The 19,650-nt window shown below is 38.2% G+C and overlaps 2 protein-coding genes, 1 long non-coding RNA gene and 1 pseudogene across 3 annotated transcripts in view; 1 reads left to right on the top strand and 3 right to left on the bottom strand.

Annotated features, from left to right (window-relative positions):
- Positions 1 to 3,111, bottom strand: part of LOC136245553 (dynein axonemal heavy chain 10-like) — a 34,512-nt pseudogene extending 31,401 nt beyond the window's left edge.
- Positions 3,112 to 3,885: 774 nt separating this feature from the next.
- LOC136245547 (uncharacterized) lies at positions 3,886 to 7,616 on the top strand. Its single transcript, XM_066037067.1, has 2 exons — positions 3,886 to 4,025; positions 4,393 to 7,616. The coding sequence occupies exon 2, from the start codon at positions 4,394 to 4,396 to the stop codon at positions 7,448 to 7,450; it is 3,057 nt and encodes a 1,018-aa protein (XP_065893139.1). The 5' UTR covers positions 3,886 to 4,025; position 4,393; the 3' UTR covers positions 7,451 to 7,616.
- A 736-nt stretch (positions 7,617 to 8,352) lies between these two features.
- On the bottom strand, positions 8,353 to 13,329 carry LOC136245554 (uncharacterized). Its single transcript, XR_010695928.1, has 3 exons — positions 12,386 to 13,329; positions 11,646 to 11,814; positions 8,353 to 8,492 (listed from the first exon to the last, which is right to left on the bottom strand). It is a non-coding gene; the product is annotated as an uncharacterized lncRNA (long non-coding RNA).
- Positions 13,330 to 13,444: 115 nt separating this feature from the next.
- LOC136245546 (dynein axonemal heavy chain 10-like) overlaps positions 13,445 to 19,650 on the bottom strand; it is a 65,882-nt gene continuing 59,676 nt past the window's right edge. Inside the window, exons 57-70 of the mRNA XM_066037066.1 lie at positions 19,374 to 19,617; positions 19,155 to 19,284; positions 18,813 to 19,086; positions 17,873 to 18,132; positions 17,433 to 17,771; positions 17,071 to 17,271; positions 16,850 to 17,014; positions 16,599 to 16,739; positions 16,183 to 16,548; positions 15,979 to 16,128; positions 15,748 to 15,915; positions 15,553 to 15,693; positions 15,272 to 15,457; positions 13,445 to 13,709 (exon numbers count right to left, since the gene is read on the bottom strand). Of these exons, the coding sequence (XP_065893138.1) occupies positions 13,563 to 13,709; positions 15,272 to 15,457; positions 15,553 to 15,693; positions 15,748 to 15,915; positions 15,979 to 16,128; positions 16,183 to 16,548; positions 16,599 to 16,739; positions 16,850 to 17,014; positions 17,071 to 17,271; positions 17,433 to 17,771; positions 17,873 to 18,132; positions 18,813 to 19,086; positions 19,155 to 19,284; positions 19,374 to 19,617 (2,912 nt within the window). The 3' untranslated portion in view covers positions 13,445 to 13,562. The remainder of the gene's footprint in view (positions 13,710 to 15,271; positions 15,458 to 15,552; positions 15,694 to 15,747; positions 15,916 to 15,978; positions 16,129 to 16,182; positions 16,549 to 16,598; positions 16,740 to 16,849; positions 17,015 to 17,070; positions 17,272 to 17,432; positions 17,772 to 17,872; positions 18,133 to 18,812; positions 19,087 to 19,154; positions 19,285 to 19,373; positions 19,618 to 19,650) is intronic.

Raw genomic sequence — 19,650 nt, 5'->3', positions numbered from 1 at the left:
TTATTCGAATGTCATAAGTAACTGTTGAGTATTTTGTCACTAGCGTACACTCTATTACAGTAACATATGTTCTATTAGAGAACTTGAATGAAACTCTCTAGCAAATTCACTTATCTGAATAATTTGTGTAACTCTAGGAACAATGGTATTCAGATAAATGAGGACCAATTGTTCAAGACTTACTTGAAACTTCTTGAGGTTGTTGATGAGTGCATTTTGGATGATTTTGATTTGAGTGGATATAACTGACAATACTGAAATATCAATTCGGTTGAACTCATCAAAACATCCCCATGCACCACATTGAGCCAAACCAGAGAATATCTTCCCTACAGCCTACATAAACACAGACACATGTACATATGTTAAATCAGTTTCCTAACATTCAAATCAGTTTCCTAACATTCAAATCAGTCTTCTAAATTCAAATCAACATTTTAAAAAAGAATTTAGGTAAGTATATGTGTGTGGTGACTTGTGTGCACAGAAAATTCAAACATCGCACCTTGTAGTCCATACCCTCCCCACAGTTGGTCACAACACACAGTAGACCAAGAGCTTTAGCCAAATCTTTGGTAGTTTCTGTCTTGCCAGTACCAGCAGGTCCTGCTGGATGCATGGAAAGTGCCTACCATACACATCACAGTTACAGTATTCACATACATAACATGGACAGTTATAACAAATTATACCTGTGTTAAGGTGAGATGAATACGGTCAGTCAGTAGTGTAATAACTAGTCTTCCGTTCAGTCCCATATACTCATATCCATAACCAAATGATCCAGTACATTGTTGGATTGTCAGCTCATCTGGCTCCAACTGCCAGTAGAACCTCAACTGACTCTCCCACTCAAACTCTCTTGCATCCATAATGCTGTATAAAACAATCAAAATATGTACAAAAGATTGTTAGATACATTATTAGAGTACAACAACCTTTGCTTCAAAACATTGACCTTGCCAAACACAAAACATACAAAGTTACCTGTCCCTCACAAATCTGTCCACAATGTCTCTGTTATGTACATCGATGATCAGTAAACTGTTGAACTTCTTTCTGTCATTCTTGCTTAGCTGAGACCGAACCTGTAATACACACACACATGTGACAAAACAATTGAATGCTCAGACAAATTTTATATCATTTATGCATATACAGTTGAACCTCTCTTAAACTCCCCAAATTAAGGACACAGTAGAAAAAACCTCCATAGTAAGGACAAAAATTTTGGTCCCAACAGGTCTGGTTAATACATTTTTTACCTTTGATAAAGAGGAAGACCTCTATATTACAGCAAAAAGTGGCCAAAAATTCTGGGTCCCAAAATGTCCGTAATAGAGAGGTTCCACTGTATTGCATTTATATCTACCTTGACAACAACTTCTCCAATTTGAGTGTGAAGTTTCTTAGAATAGTTCTTTAGTCCCATCTTATCTCCCCTCTTTACTTTCATGAAGGTGTCTTCAACTTCCCATGTCCACCAGACCTGGTTAGCAGCTAATATCACCATACCTTGGAACCAGTACATCCACTCCACCCTATACCATACAAATAACACTGCACAATAGAACTGTGTGTGCTTTAGGAGTAAAGGAACATATACTTAATGATACACAAAAATAATTGTTAATCAAACACAGATGAAAATTTGAGTTCAGGCAATTTGAAATTCTATATTAGGTCATCTCTGTAATTGCTTTCTTGTTTTTAATGCTGCGTTTGGTGCTTGATGGACTAATATTAATCTGTAAAGGTGATTTTCATTGCATAAGATGTCTCTTGAATGATTTTTTAAAGGCAATATTGTAAGTGGCGCACATCATTTTAGGGATGATCCCTACTTATACAGTATTACTGTACCCTGCCTGCCTGGATGCCAAATGAAGCAGTGTACGGCCAACATTTTATGTAAAATAACAACTCACCAGTGGCATGTGCCTTTTGGGGTTCCGACAAGTGTGTGCCCTCTGTGCCTTGTCTTTCCTTTTATCTTCAATCAACCTGGTTGTCGTCTTCTTCATGTATCAAGGTGTTAATTTTCCATACCAACACCTTCCTTGTGCAGCATACTTAGATGCCACAAAAATATTTAAAGCACTTACGCTACTGTAAAAGGTACTGGAAACCTGGTAAATACCTGTAACTTTTGAAACCACACCCATTTAACAATTTAGAAGAACAATGGAATGGGAGACCACACCTTCACTTGGTAGGCGGGACGCTGACTCGAGATACTCTTATGCAGCAGTCACCCTAATAGAACAGTCACACATGCTGCAACAAAAAAACTAAACAAACTAGTATATTTTTAAAATGAAATAAGGATCCAAGCAATAAAAAGTAGTGAAACAGGATATGAATATGGTATTACAGGATAGCTCAGTGGGAAAATCCCTACTTTGGCAATGAACAAAATATTGTTATAACATGGGATTTTCTCACAAAACTATGCTGTAATACCATCATTCGATCTCTTGTTTCACTACTTTTTATCGCTTGGATCCCTACTTCATTTTTAAATTTTTAAATATACTAGTTTAATAGATGCAAGAAATAGACTACATTTAGAATTGATGGTACTCACCGGGATGCACCCTTTTCATAGTAGCGGAAAATAGATTCTTTAGTGATCAGACGATTTGTCCTTCTCATTTCATTCAGTACTGCAGTCATCCAGTCCTCTACTCTACCCTCCGCAGCAACAGCACTACGAAACTGCATCTCTTCTCCTTCACTGGATATCATGGCTTGTGCTAGGGGCTCTCCTGTGTGACCCTGACCAAACTTCAACTTTGAGATGTTGTCAAACATCTAAAAAAAGTTCCTGTGTACAGATCTACATACACAATTTCTCAAGGTTACCTTTATCATGTGCTCCTGTACACAAGTACACTCATGGCTACCAAGGATAGATAACAGTTCATCATCAGAGATGAAGAAGAAGCGTGGAAAAGCATTTCTCTTGGAGTCTAGATAATCATTCAAGCTTTTCTGACATTTCTCCAGACCAGTACATAACATCTGTATGTCCTGCAGCCTGTTAGCACTGTGACATGCCTCTAATACTCTTGGGTTCTTAGCAGTATCAGACATGATCTATTGGCACATGGTATAAAATGTTACGTGATTTGCATTTGTACCTTTTTTGAAGGTCTTATCAATATTGTCAAACTTCTTAGCCTCCTCAGGTAGTTGTGCTCTGATGTCACCACCAATGAAGATACTCTCAAGGTACATCCACTTCCTCTGTACTACCATCCACACCTACAATAACTTGTATCACACACACTGTATGTATTGGCTGTCTCATATACTCACTTCCACCACTTCACTGATGTGGGATAATGACTTCTCCCACTTCTGAACCTTATCAACAAATGGTCCTACAAAATGTGATGTTGACATGCTCTGAAGGTTCATTGTATTATCATCAAGTGTGATCATTATCTCATCCACTGAACCCAGGATGACACCTCTCTCTTGTGTACCCTTCATGTATCTATATATGTGACTGGGCCTGCGAAAATAGGGCATGTGGGCACAAACTACATCCCGTCACTCTACAGGTCACATCTCAGTACTGAAACAGAGTAATTGAATTTTGTAACTTATACCATAAAGCTAATTAAATACTTACTAAGAGTAGCGATGTCCAACCTCGTAATATCAGCACGCTGAAGATTCAATCTTGCATTGCCTCAATATCGTTTTGTTGGATGGTTTCTTGTTCTGCACAGTGAAACCCTGATGACCGCTGCAACTAACAAACTTTACTGCGCGTAATTCCGTTTTGTATTTCAAAAGTTATAGTATTTCAAAAATACGAAATAAAATTTTCCTGTAGAAATTTTAGGCCTCGAATAATAAGAAACAATTTGTATTACGGTCGTGGCACCTGCGACATGTTGTAGTGATTATCGTTTCCGGACTATTACAGCTGGAGTTTGAGTGGTTTACTCGTGCTATAGGTTTTTGACGACGCTGATCTCGAATTTGGCAGCCGTAAAACGCTAAAACCTAAGGTAACATTAGTATAGCACCTGAAAACGCTGGTTTTTTGGTGTTACTTTGTATACATGACGATATAATGGGAATGTTTCAGCTGGTATTGTAGTTGTCATCATGTTTTTAATCTGTTAATGTGATTTTTTCTATGAATAAAGCGTGTTCTTACTCCGCGCAGTGTTATATAGTCGTTTTATGCATGGTATAACTGTGCACAATGTAGTGATTGTCAGTAATCTATGGTTTATGTTTCTCATATCAGAAATCAGCTAGATAGTACCATAGGAAAGTGTTGTGAAATTCTAAATGATTGCAGTGCCTTAATAGCCCTTGTAGTTTGCTGGTATAGCAATATCAATGCACTGGGTGCTGTTGTTCTTACAGCATGGATGTCAGTAGTCCTGGACCTCTGTGTGAAGAGCTTGGCCTTTGTGGAGAGATACTGGTACTGGATACAATTGGGTTGATGCCAACTATTGATCAAAAAAAGATTACCAAAGGAGTCGTACTTGAGTTGAACCAGTTTCGTAAAGGTAATAACTTGTCGTGGAATCACTTTCATGCATGGATGATTGCACTGTATTCAAGATCCACTTTGCCTTCATTATCAGTGATTAGATCATCTATATACAGGATAGAAAACAAGGTCAAACAACTAAAACGAAACCACCATAATGATGATATAATTATATTGACAAGTGAGCCATTCATTACAGCATGCAACAAGGACTCCTCCAGCTCCTTTGGGCCAGACGATGAGCATGCATGCAGTAATGTTTTGACTGGCACTGATCAGACAGTGCTAGCTGAAGCAAAGACATGTAGTGATAGCCATGAATTAGAAGTGTTAACAACTGTTAACAAAGAGCTGGCTGGTGAGCTGTCTAAAGTTCAAAATAAATTGGAGCATGAAGTATCAAAAACAGATGACCTCACCACCAAGTTGAGCAAATTGAGTGTGCGTAATACCAATAAGAAACTAAAACGCAGAGATGAAAAGATAAATGAATTAAAAGAACAAGTTAAAGATAAGGAGAAATTGCAACACAACTTACAACAGGCTACAACACGTGTTAGAAGTTATCAGAACAAATTAACGGTAGCCACAAATAAATACGATTCCATCACTCAGAAATGTGATCACTTGCAAATGGTTACTAAAGATCTTAATGAAGAATTAGAGCTTGCTACAAGGTCATTGTGCGATTCAGAAAATAAATATGATTGCATGCTAGAGAGACTACAAGAACTACAATGTAATACATTTGAATCAAAAGTGCACCAAATGAAATACTTAGACAATGTTAGACAGTGCTGCATTGAACTTCTGAGTTTAAATGTTGGGGTCAAGAATGTTGAACCTATCATCAGGTGTGTTCTTAAGCATATTGCATCTTTTGAAATTAAAGAATTGCCACAAAAATCCACTCTTATTCGTATGTTTGCTGAAATGAAAGGGCTATCTTGTCAACAGCTGAGTGAAGAGTTGCAAAAAGAAGATAACCTTACTCTCCATAGTGATGGGACGTCCAAGTTTGGCCAGCATTACTATTCTTTTCAAGTCTCCACATCACATAGCACATACTCCCTAGGGTTAGCAGAAATGCTTAGCGGAACAGCTACTCAGGTATTGAGTACCTTTCAACAAATTTTATCTGATGTGGAAGTAGTAGCAGAGTCAGGGTCAGGCAATGCCATTTTATCAAAGATCAAGAACACCATGTCAGATCGGCACATTGTTGAAAAAAAATTTAATACCTTGTTGGAAGGATATCGTTTAGAGATTTTGCCCAGTGTGATCGATAACTGGAATGAAATGAACACTGATGAGCAACAGAGTATTGGCACACTTAACAATTTCTTTTGTGGTTTGCATTTGCTTGTGGGGATGGCAGATACCGCATCATCTGCCCTGCTGCAATGGGAACAAGCACACTTTGAAGAATGTGTCGGTGCATCAGCTCTTCCAAATTCCTTCAAGAAGTCTGAATCTGGTGTGATTCGTCTTGTCAGAACAGCGTGCAAGGCTCTCTGTAAGCATGCCAGTGAGCAAAGTGGTGTATACCAGCCATTTACTTCCTTTTTGAAATCAAAAGGAATAAACAGGAATCCTTTGGTGTCTTTCCGTGGCAATCGTTTCAATATAGTTTTTTATGATGCTGGAGCTTTGTATTATATTGCCGAGCATGTCATTAATTTTTTTAAGGAAGTGTGGCAAACCCCTAACCAATTACTTAAGGCTGTTTTCAGTGACATACAAGTTCCCGAATTTGTGGCTGGTTGCCGTGCATTAGGTCTGATTAATAAGATCATAACTGGTCCATTTTGGCGTGTGGTTGAATGTTCAGATGTGACCATTCTAGAAATGAATTCTTACTTTGATACTTTAATAAGAAAGCTTGATACCTGGTCACAAGATGCCAGTATATTGCTGCAAGGACATGCTGAGCTGTACACAGATTATCCGCCAAAGAAAGATGAGATTTGGAACCAATTGATTACGCCAACTGAGTTTGATTATGTTACTCAAGAAGTGCTAGAGGTATTATGCCATTCATTTTCAGCTCTACTCTCCCGACTGGTAGAAGATCATTTGCCTGGTGGCACACATTATGCTCCCAGTGCTCAGCTTACTGTTGAGACTGTGTCAGTTTCAAAGAGCAATGTAGTGAGTGAGAGGGATTTTGGCAAACTTGATCGCTTACTACGTGAGAAGCCAAATGCTACTACATTGTCTTTAGAGGCAATGGTTTTGTTTTCCAGCAATAAAACTATGAAATGGCTTAACACAAAATCAGCAGAAGAAGTAGAACATCTGCTGCAGATAGCCAGAAAAAAGGCCCCAGAGTTCAAGAAGCTTTTTAAGCAACGTAGAGAGGATATTCTTGAAGGACGTATCAAAGCACTTCATGAAAAGCAACATGCTTTAGATGCTGCCCGCAGAAGAGGCTTGAAAAGAAAAGAAAAGTTAACAGAAGACATCGTCCGTTATGGTTTGTGGCAGACCAAAGAAGACATTGTTAGAGGTGTGGCCAAACAAAGATCTAATACAGCAAAACTTAATGCTCTGAAGGCTCAACTGAACTTTAGAAAACAAGTTTTGGACCAGAAAAGTTATCTTGATAAAGATTTATTTTTGTTTTCTAAAAATGGGAAGCAGTATTCTGCTGATAAACTGGTTGAGAACCTTACAAAGTTGATATGTGACAAAAGGTCAGTGCAAGAAAGAGCTAGCTACATGCAAGAGTCCCTTGTTGGTAAGAAGATCAAGCATAAGTGGAGAGATGAAAATGGTTGTGAAAAGTGGTATTGTGGTGAAGTCTTGAGCAAGGTTATAGGTACAGAAGAATGGTATAATGTACAATATGAAGGTGAAGAAGATGTTCTAACTCTAAACTTGCATGAGGATTTTGACTTAGGAGATTTAGAGGTTGTTTCATAGTTACAACTGTATAGACTCTATTACCCTATTTTTAAACTGTGTTAAGAAGTGTGAAAATGTGTTATTATGGCTTGTTTCTTATTTGTAGCATCATAATATCATGAAATATTTTCCAAAGTCAGAATATTTGCATTAAATCCAAAAATCAGTTTTTTCAGTATTTCGGTGCCATTTTTCCTATGTAAAATGAGTACAACAGTGGCTAACATTTAAATAGCTATAAATTTCCATACAAATATAATATTGACCTGAAATTTTTACTGCATTTCTCCAAGCACATGACAATACTTTGACATAAGTTTGAGGTGCTAGCAATGAAGTTTAAATTTTTGTTGGACATCGCTACTAAGAGCTGAAAATTACATTACTATAGCAGAATGGTATAAAAAGTTACGAGTGATTGAAGTTCGAAAAAGTGGGAAAAAATCATGTGCCCACAAGCCCTATTTTCGCAGGCCCGGTCACAATTATGATGAGGGAAAAAGTAATAAAAGTTAAAATGGACATTACACCAATACATTCTATGTAAGCCTGTAAATATCAGTTGTCAGAATCTTGACTGTATAGTGTATTTGTTTGGGTGTTCTGTGAATATGTGTAAAATAATGAGTACTGGTTTGGTAAATGAGAGGTCTAAGGTGTGTGAGAGGTCTAAGGTTCAACTCCCTATTATTTCCTCAAACAAAAATCCTTTATTTTTTTTTTGTTCCAGTTTAACCATCTGCATTAATAGGCTACATGCATGATGTTGACTATGACAACTTGATGAACACTAGAAATATGAACATTAAAAAAAGCATTATGTATGTGTATATATTCTGCATACACTTACTTGTGTATCGTAAACTTAGTTTGTTGCCATGTTTCCACCACCTTATTGATGCCTCTTTCAATGCTCAATTCTTTACTGGCTGATGTGACAATCTCTGAGATGATATCTGCATAGTTGTGTAGCTGCATTGCAAACAAATTCTCCAGAGTGAATGTCTCAGGGTTCATGTAAAAATTCTGTTTAGTTGATTCCATAAGTTTCTGCCAATGTCTGTAATTCAATCATAGTCATGTACACAAGTATGCACTTTGTACATATGTCAAAAGTACATTAATACAGACACATACTCGCACGCACGCACACACGCACACACACACGCACGCACGCACGCACACACACACTGATTACATGAGTGCGTTTTAATCCAAGTACAGTTTACATAACAGAACACATATTAATATAAACTAGTATTTAAAAATATTGTTGATTTAATAATGAAGTAGGGATCTATGCAATAAAAATTAGTGAAACAAGAGATGAATTATGGAGGGACTTTCCCACTGAGCTATGCTGTAACACCATCATTCATCTCTCGTTTCACTAATTTTTATTGCATAGATCCCTACTTCATTATTAAATTAGCAATTTTTAAAAATACTAGTTTGTTTAGTTTTTTTTTTGTTGTGGCACAGCTAGCTACAATGTAACTTGTATTAGTCCACTTGTATTTTCCATGGGGAAGGCAGATACCATCACTTATAAACATCTTGCCCATTTGCTCAGTGAGAAGTGGAGTTCACCATATTCGTGGTTAAGGGCAGGCTTCGCTGTAGTTTGGGGTTCTCCTTGCTGCACTCTTCAGTAACGTGTATCAGGGGATCGTGTTCTAGATCCAAGTGTCCCTTGTGCCTCCGGTTGTCGACCTTGCTGTTGCTGAGGAGCATGCACCTGTCTCGTTTAGAACACTATCGTAGCTAAGTGTGCTTGCTTCTTTTTCTTAGCTATATCTACCAAAACAATGTAACTAGTAACTGTTCTATCATACATGACTGTTGTATTAGAGAGCTTAGAGTGCATACACACAAACATGACAACGAGTTTACAATACAGCATTTCAATAAATAAAAGAAAAAGTCATGCTCAAACTGTGGGCAGAGAGGCAAACTCTGCCCAATCCTGTGTCGATGGAATCATTGCCATTACAGATGCAGCATTGCCACGTTGAACATCGATAGCAACAGGTGTATTAGAGTGACTGTTGTATTAGAGTATATCTCGAGTCAGCCAAAGGGTGTGCAGCTAGCTATAGTATGTTCACGTTGAGCTGAATCCTGAAAAACAGCTAAAAATTAAAAGTAGACTTTTTCTCAACAGAGTTAACATTTCAGCGAACCAGATGACTATTGGCAACAGCAAAGGTGTCAACAACAGACATGTACAGTTTGGCTCCATTACAAGTTCGGGAAAGGGCTGCAGTGGACACTGTACTTATATGGCTTCCCCATAGGAAATGTATTGTGAAAATTTTGATTGGCCATAAATATTATGGCAAACACTGCTTGAAGGTTCTTAGTTTACTAATTTGTTAAGATGCCTTACTGTAGATATACTGATAGTAAAGTGTCAGTAGACTTAAGTATATGGAACATAATTATTTTACTAAGTTTTAAACTCTCAGTAAAACATCAGTGAATGCAGGTTTACTGAAAAACTACTAAAATAACAAACAATTAACTGTTCCATGTACTGGGGATATACCACTGTAGTAAACTAAGATACTTCAAGCAGTGAAACATTTGAACAAAAAGATTTTGAAACATTTTTAGCGGGTCAAGCAATACTACAAATGAGCCAAATTTCAAGATCGTGTGTAATTGCATCCATGAGTTATTAAATGTTTTTGAGGATTCAGCTCAACGTGAACATACTATAGACCAATAAAGAGTTGATTATTGTTAAGTAAATAGCTAAATTGTTAAGACGTTGGGTCTCCATACTCTTTCGCTATTAGTCCACCTAGATCTTTATTTGGTGGGCGTGGTCGCAAACCGGATCCCAATTGTGAAGTTGCAGATATCTAGCAAGTGTACCTCTTATAGTAGCACCAGGACTGAAGTGCTTCTGAAATCCAGCTATGAAATAATTCTGTGGCTTCTAGATATATATGCTGCTGAAAGAAAGCGTTGATATGGAAAATTAACGCCTCAATATGGTTTTGTTGGATGAAGAACACAAGCAGCCTGATTGAAGATAAAAGAAAAGACAAGGCGCAGAGGGCCTACACTTGTCAGAACCCCAAAAGGCACATCCCACTGGTGGGTGTGTTATTGTGGCATAAAATGGTGACCGTGACCGTATTGTATGCTCTATTAGAGTGGTTGAACAAAGTGGATAAATGAGTGCGATTCACTTATCTGGACATCTGAACACAATTGTGATACACAGGTGTTTGGATATAACAGAGCACCCACCGTACACAAACTGTGAAAGTGGTGGCAGGGGCACGTATCGTGCAAAAATTTAAAAGTGTTCTGGCTTTTAAAGCATGATCACTAGTTAATATAGTGTGTATATCATGAACCACAGTAGTGGTTCATAATAAAGATCACCTGTTTTTTGCCAAAATCCTAATAGAACACATACCTAATCACTACCTTAGGAAGCTCACAAAAGAAGCCTTAGAAGTTTATTTGGAAGAAGTATAGGTCCACTGGAACATATGAAGTCGTATATTAAGTTCATACCAGAGCAACAATGTTGTTGTGTACACTGCCTATTGTTGGATATGTCAAAGCTGTATAATACAAAGTACATTCAATAGTAAGGAAACAATACACTGGTGTTTGTTAACTCTGATAGTATTAGCTGACTATACAGCTACTGTATTATGATGACTGACTGTTTAGTACTGTGTAATATCAAACACCACCAGCACCTCTTATTATCATGTTAGCTATCCGTAAATGGATTTATAAAAAGTAAACAAACTAGTGTAAAAGATTAAAACATGGGAATAGAGATTGCTGAAAAAAAGCAAAGAAACAAGAGTCAAACAAGCCAGCATGTTAAACCATAGATATTATATACTACGTACCCATCTATGGTTAAACACAGAGAGATCTCTATTTGGACTCAAATAAACATTTATATAGAAGCATTCTCAGTACTTGTATGGCTCTGATTTATGGAGAAACTACTGTACTGTTTTTTCCTTAGTTTCTACCATATCCATTGAATCCAAATAGAGATCTCTGTGTGTTTAACATACTGGCTTGTTTGACTCTTGTTTCTTTACCTATTGTAACTTAGTTACTTTTTGGACAGTTATCAAGTTACTAGTTACAAAGGGTGTACATAACTAGTTACATTACTTAGTCACTTTAAAAGCAATAATTATGCTACATAACTTAGTTACAAAGGTACCTAGTTACCCCCCAACTCTGCCTGAGATCCAATCTTATCCCTGGTGGAGGAGACCTTCTTGTGTGCTTTAGCTAGTCCATCAATTATCTTCTCTACTGGTCCATCATCATTCTACTCTCTGCTTGTTAGCCATTTTCTTCAGTGTTATTCCAGAAGACGATATCTTATTCTACAGTATTGACACATCAATTGCTCACATTTTTCACAGTAGAAATTCAGTTCCACGTCATGTTCATCATATAGCATTGGGATGTATTGACATCTTTCTTCTCAATACTTCAGCACGTGGTGGTCTTGATATTCTCGCTATAGACCCATTGCAGATGAATTGCTGCCATAGCAACATCCACCATCTTGGAGTACAACCCATTGTGCAACCCTGATAGCATAGTAGAGACCGAAGATTTAACCTTAGCCATAGAATGCAGAAGAAGTAGCTCTACTTCCTGGGTATTGTTTTACTCTTACAGAAAGCAACACCATCAGGGTTGCAAAAACGGGTTGTACTCTAAGATGGCGGATGTTGCTATGGCAGCAGCTCACCTGCAAAGGGTCTATGGGACTCATGGCAGGCGTTACACAAGAACACACCACATAAAACTATTGCCATTTCACAAATTTTTTTATTAAAAATTTTTTTTTTTATTCCCACCTACCACCCCCAGCACAAAAGGCATGTGTGCTGGACACAACTGATACAACAATAATGGGGACAATTAAAAGTCCCTTGGGCCACTTACAAGGCCTAGTTCTGGGGAAGCATCAGATGATCTGTAAGTGATGGAACGGCTTCCCCGGATGCACATAGTTGCAGATCTTAAAAGAGAAAAGGACAACAAACAACAAAGCCACACAAGAGTGCTGCTGTAGGTCATGGTGTTACGTTTGGAAAGCAATTCGGCTAAATGGTGATAAAAAGTGACCGCTTCCTTGCCCATACCCCCAGTTGTTGAAAAAACTAAAGGAGTGAAAGATGCCAACTCCACCTCACGGACACGGTCACCATACTCCCTCTTCTTCTGTTGCTCATGACGTCTATATACAGATGGAATAGAAGTATTGCGGTAGCTCTGTGCATTTGGATGAAGCACCCTTATGTCAAAAAGGCGCTTTGCCGCGGCCCCCAAAATCCACGAGCGTGAATATCGGCTCTGGCATCATCTTGTCGGTTGGCAGACTGAAGAGTAATTACTTCTCCACCGAGATTGAAGAGGTGGCTCGATAGCAACGTCATTACAAACCTTAGACAATAACTCAGCTGTACTGTGATGTCCTGTAAATCATTATTTGACAAATCCTTCACTTCTCTGCACGACCGTTTTCCTGCACTCCGGGCAAGTATTTCTGTTAACTTCACGAGACACTCGGGAGATATTTTGGCTGCTTGTACAGTTTATGACCATGAGCAGCTACTCTACGTACCACTTTAAATAATCTCTTTTGCAACCGGAGTTTCTTGCAATGATTTCATCAGGAGACAAACGTGTAACTGCAGTGCACGTGTGAATGCACGTGCTTGTCTGGTGCATTGGATATGCCCTGCCGCGGGTATGGTAAATGCTTTGAAGCTGCACTGTATGCCTGTCAAACCTCAACGTTTGGAACTACTTTGTCGACTTCCATTAAACAGTGAGTGTGACCAACAGCCAAAAGAGAACTGAATGTCTCTTTCTCCGCACGGTGCTTATCGATTCTAATTATAAGCGCCGGCTCGGAGGTACTTATAATTAAAATCGATAAGCGCCGTGCTGAGAAAAAGCGGTCTGGCCACGTGAGACTACACTGAATGGTTAGTGACATCAAGTTGAATATTGCATTTAATATCATCATAAAAATATAATTCATGTGACATGTGGTACAATCCATTACTATATACAATGGGGAACAATAACTAGCTAAACATGTGATTGTCGTCGTTCAGTCCGTGTTCAGTAGTAGACACACACCTTGTAACACCCAGTGGGAAATATGTTCCTTAGTAGCAAGATCTGCTTCAAACACAAGACCAACTCCCATGGCATTACGACGATCTGATGTGGTGTAAACTGGTGTCCAGAATGTGTTCTAATGTGAGGAAATGCAAAAACTCACACATTACTATGATAAATTAATTATGGAAAATAATGTTAAAACTGGGCACACCCCCAAGACAGTTGTGTGCTTGCTCCTCACTCCTGTAAACATCTACACACAACATCCACACGCAAACACAACTACATTAGAACAAGGGCAAGCTAGAAAGAATATTGTAAGCAAGGCACATTTGACTGCTCTATTAGGGTTGGTAGTGCTACGATATGAATTCTCTTCAATGAACCTCACTTGGGCTTATTGATAATTTTATGTTCAGATTGCCTGCCCGCATTGCTACTGTATGTATCACTACCTAAATTTGGCCATTATCATGAAGTTTTCACTGTTATTTCATCATTTCAATGTTTAATGATTATATAGAAGATATAAACTAACTTGCTTACATCCCTAGGCACAGAGAAAAGAAGGTTAGATGGGCCAATCCCAATGTCAGGAAAAGGGACTAACCCTTTCACTTATCAATGAGTCAGTTAATAAAAGATCAAGATAGTCAAATAAAGCATTCGGCTAACTAATAAAACAGTCAGGTGTATGTAAATTGTAATGAATAATGAGCCACTCACCCACACTAACTTTCTGATCTGAAACATAAAATTAACAATAAGTGGCCATACTTGATAATATATAAATAAAAATAAATGACTTTTACTAACTTGATTACCTCAATAGTTGCTATGTCACTATAGCATGCACATGTGCACACACACCAATCAGTTTCCTTGGAAACCAGAATTTGCCACTATAGTACCGTATAGTCTCAAACTACAGCCCAGTCGTTTATTTATTTCAAGCAACTTTTTACCCCGGCTACTAAGCGAGACCAGCGACTATACGAGGCTGGCACTTATACAGTAAAACCTATCTTAACAAACTCCCCGAATTAAGGACAAAATAGAAAAAAAACTCCATAATGAGGACAAACATTTTGGCTCCCACAGGTCTGGTTAATACATTTTTTATCCCTGAAAGAAGAAAACCTCTATATTACAGCAAAAAGGCCAAAAATTCTGGGTCCCAAAATTTCCGTAATAAAGAGGCTCCCCTGTATACCTGATCAGCACTCACGAGTCAACTTCATACCTTGGTGCTGGACTCTCCTTGATGTTTCCCTCAGCATATTTTACAGATTCAAGCTTAAAAGGAACTCTAAAACGTTCTTCACTTCATCGTTTATAACACCGCCCAGAATTGTTAAAAATAATGACTGCAGTAGACGTTTATTTGAGACTTGGCATTTATTCGAGACCTGGCGTTTATTTTTTGTTATGATGCTGTATTGTATCAACTAAACGGGACCAGGCGTTTATACGAGATCGGCCGTAATTCGAGGCAATACGGTACTTGTCTAAAGTATCAGTAGTAAATGGTATAACTAGCTATTTTAAGTAATCAATGTTTGTAAAATGGACAGAGCTGCAGCACTAGCAGCTGGAGATCAGGTGCTACTGTCAGTGTCTATATGACATTATCAGTTCAATTACATAAACTATACTAATTTATGGACAGGCTTTTATAAGTAAAAATGTACTTACTTGAAGTTTTAGACGGTGTGCTTCAATAGGAATTATCCGTAATATTGGTAGTTCTTCAATGAGAACTTTAGGAAGAGACTTCTGAAGACATTGATTTTCCTGGTCCCAGATGGCACCTTCTAAATACAGTCCACTAATATAACAACCTGACGGTGCTCTCTCAGACACCTGATCAGCATTAGTATACTAGAAGAATAACAGTATATTACTAGCAATTTGATTAGTAAATGTACACATATTGTATCACAGCTAATACATTCATCTACAATATGGCTACATACCTCAGTGACTGCAGTGTACAAAGTGGACCGATCTAGTGGCCAACCATTCTTCCTACATGTTGCCTGTACTAGTGCTGTAAGATAAGACTCTGGAATGTGTAGACCTGATAGCCACATCACATATGGCTCTCCCTCTTTTACCTAAATGTATATATGTTATGTGTTGATGTGTGTAGATTGTACAACTATACAAACCCATTGTTGGTATTGAGCATTTCTTCTTAAGAAGTGCAGCATCCAATTTCCTAGTGATTTCAATGTGGCAGGAGCTAATGCACGCCATATTGAGGGAAGATGACCATTATATAATGATTTGGATAACTCATCAAGTTCTACACTCATTCCAACCTCTCCTGCCAGTGCCTGTGTACAAATATAACACAATTTGGTTGTCATAAAACACCACCGTCTTTATGAAGAGTTAACCTTCTGAAGGTTGCTCAGAGACACTGATATTCTTTTGATTAACTTGTTAAAACGTTCCAACTCTTGTAGCAATACAATGGTGGTGGGTGATATCACGTCACCAAGCTGCTTTCTGATCACATCAAGTTTGTATAACTCTGGTAACTTGGACTGTAACAAGATCAATGTGATAAACGTCACTGACTTGCTATGGTGTCTTCTCACCTGTATATCAGAAGCAATGTTGGCAATAAACTCTTCCCTACTAATGCCAGAGCCAGATTCTCCAGTTTGAGGCTGCAGTTCTATCAGTTGTGACCACATGTCTTTAGCTGCTCTAGTAAAGTAGCCAATTTCTGCATTAGAGTGTAACCCAAATACTTCAGGAGTGTTTGCCAGTGGTAGTGCCTCAATAGCTTCCACATAAGTGTCCTTGTTGCCATCTTCAGGGATACAGTAATCCACGTCAACATTCTTGAAGAAGTGAAAAGGTTGGAATGTGTCGAATATGAAGTCTCCCATGTATTCATCCATATAAGTCTTCAGTACTCTTCTATCAAAGTCATCAATTGCTCTTCCACCATACATAACCTGTACATTAATGTTGTTAACAAATTGTCTGTACTACATTATGTGTATACCTCTCCTATTAGATATTTCAGTGACTCCCAAGGAATTTTGGTGTCTCCATTTTCATGAGCTTTAGTGAGGTAAGTATTTAGTATATCCATACACACCCGGAAATCTGATTCATTGAAGTCATATGATACATTCCATCCAATCTGTGTAAATCAGAATATGTAGCAACAACACATGTAGCTATACAAAACTCAGTGACAATAAACACTTACACGTGTATAAAACTATTATGTGTTCTACATGTGAATGTTACCTTTCCATACTTTCTCCTCTCTTGAACAACAGCATGGAAGAACGCTAGAGTAAACACAAGAGGTCTGAAAGCTGTATGTGGACAATCTCGAAGTGTTGATGCAGGAATCTTGTGATAGGTGCTACGTAAGTTCAACTTTAGTCCATTGGGAGGTTCTGTCACAACCTGACATGATCATTCACACATACAGTAACACAATACTCAGTCAAACATGATGATACCTTAAGTGATCGTTGTAAAATACCAATCGGAAAATCTGGCGTAGGAGCAGTGGTTAGCCAGAGTCTAAAATCAGGGTGAGGTTTGGGCAGTAGCTCTAGAGCTTTTTCTAAGTCCTTCAGCCAACGAACTAACAAATGACAATTCTGCAACATCAGCCAGTGACCCCTTGAAGCAGCAGTTTCCAGTAGTTGCAAGGCTACCTATAAGTGGCAAAAAAATGAAGTTTCTTTCTATTTGTGTCTATGTTGTTAATAACATGGAAAATTAAAAGATAATGGCTAACACAACTCTTTAAGCTAGGACAAGTTAATGGGAAAGTGATCTTGGATTCTTGGCTATGTGTGAAAAAGTATTCATTTACCTTCTCTTGACCCTGTCCCATGGCTAGGAATTTCAGTCTGTTCCCTCCAAATCCCATTCTCTCAGCCAGTTTCCCTAGGTCTCCAGCAGGGTCAGCTCCAGGGCTCAATATGAACACAATGGGAGACAGAGGACTGGACTGTTCAAACACAGACTCAAAACTGATCACAGGTGGTGTGACATATTTCTCTCCCATCCTCTGGGTCACAAAGTTGGTGATGGCTCGGTAGACACGATCAACTCTAAAACATCTTAACAACATCAGTTGCTGCAAGTCAGTGAGATTCCTTGAGTATTTCTCAGGAAATGTAGCAGATTCTGGAGTGTCCAGATCATACCACTAGAAACAAGAACCAATGCAATAAATTATAGTATTCTACAGATGAATTGCAATAATTATCACTGCAGCAAATCAAATTTCACACTACAATAAGTGCTCACTTCTTTCCATGCCTTTTCACTCTTTTCCACATCACCAGGTAAGCTACCAAACACATCAGGGCTAATTTCACTCAGCCTTATAATGTCTTCCCAGCCCTGGTCTGGAATCCAGTTATATGGCTTGAGCCGAGAGCTCTTCTCCAATGAGATATTTCCCTTTATAAAGAAATCTAATTCTTCGTGTTGTAAGCTCTCCTCTACTTCTTGAATTTTAATTGTCATTTGAAATGAGAATAATAACTTGTGCACCTCAAACAAACCTGTAAGATAAACAATAGGTATGATAAAAAATTAGAGTGACTTTGAACAATATGTTGTGCAAAGCATTCATTGCTACAATTATGTTATAGGTTAAAGCACCACTGCACGTGTGTACGGAAAATATAGCTCAAGGTTGTGTGTCAAGAGCTTCACCTCATGTGCTGTATTAGCCTCTCAACACACCCCCTCGTGCTGTATTTTTCATACACACAAACATAGGTGGTGCTTTAAGTGTTTTGTCATACTTCCTGGTCATCTTGCTTGAAGCGATTTTCTGAATTGCTTTAATTTTTGGTGATCAGACTATCAGTAAGTTATCATATAATCTATTGTAGTCGTGGAATGAACTGGTAACATTAGTTTGGCTAGTTTTAGCGTTTGACAGTGTCACACACGTGATCCATCGTGCTGTCTGTGTGGGGTTGTTGCTTTGACTTTCCGTGATCAGTGTTCATGTAATCTATTTCTAGTCATAGAACCAACTTGTAGGATTAGTTTTAGCTATTTAAAATGTCATGTACATGCTGTTTGTTTTCGTAACATTCCTTGCATAACTGTATGACTCATACAGTACAGTTATGCAGCTAATTGGTACAGTATGAAAAATACAGTAAGTGGTGGCACTTTGATCCTCCCACGCAAAGTACAACTAACTTCATGCAAATACTTTAACACTCACCAGTACAAGCATAATTGTATACATTGTGTGTAAGTGTGTCCATGATATTCTTCAGTCTCTTGGGTAGGTGAGAGTCAGGGAGGCTCTTCTTAAGGGAATAGTTGAACACTTCAAGGTAAGAACTGAGGGAGTATTGGTACATTGTGTTGATGGCTGCCATGTCAGCTAGTATGAAGAAGAGTACAGCACCTCTCCTTGCTGCTGGTCTGTAACCATCTCTGAGTTTGTCGATGTCTGCTGATGTCACTTGAGCTTCTTTCAGTTTAGCAAACACCTACATATATAGCAATGTACATAGAATAGACATATAGGTTTTATGTATATACATAATGTTTTCTGTACCTCTGAAGCTTTAACTTTAGTTTCTTCCAAGGTTTGTACCAGTTCCTCATTGTCCAACATGTTTCCAGTAGAGGTAGCTAACTCTCTTAACAAAGTATCCTCTAAATCTTTCAACAGTCGCTTGTTATCACTAATATGAAATAAACAAATGATTATTATGCAATTATAAACTTAAACAGCTCCTTGACATTATAACATTACAAAAACATAAAAGTCTACCTTGTTTCTTGGATCAATCTTTCACGTTGCTCTTCTAACTCTTTCTTCTCAAACCCAACAATCACACTGAGTAGCTGATCTTCCAACCCCTTCAGTGTTACTGTATAGTTGATGATCATTGTTCTTCCAAATATGGCTGGTGTGTATTTGGGGTTGGCTAGTTTAGTATTCAAGTAGAGTTTAAAGTTTGGATCATAATCCACCTCCTTGTCTCCTAGTGTGATGGTCTGACGATTACCAGAACCTAAGTTTGCATGTATAAATATACTAGGAGAAC

Source organism: Dysidea avara, chromosome 15, assembly GCF_963678975.1.
Source record: "Dysidea avara chromosome 15, odDysAvar1.4, whole genome shotgun sequence".
Taxonomy (NCBI): Eukaryota; Metazoa; Porifera; class Demospongiae; order Dictyoceratida; family Dysideidae; genus Dysidea; species Dysidea avara.
This window is presented reverse-complemented; position numbering and strand designations above follow the sequence as displayed.

Excerpts from the sequence above, each read along its gene's own strand:
- LOC136245547 (XM_066037067.1), top strand. The coding sequence starts at position 4,394 with ATGGATGTCAGTAGTCCTGGACCTCTGTGTGAAGAGCTTGGCCTTTGT.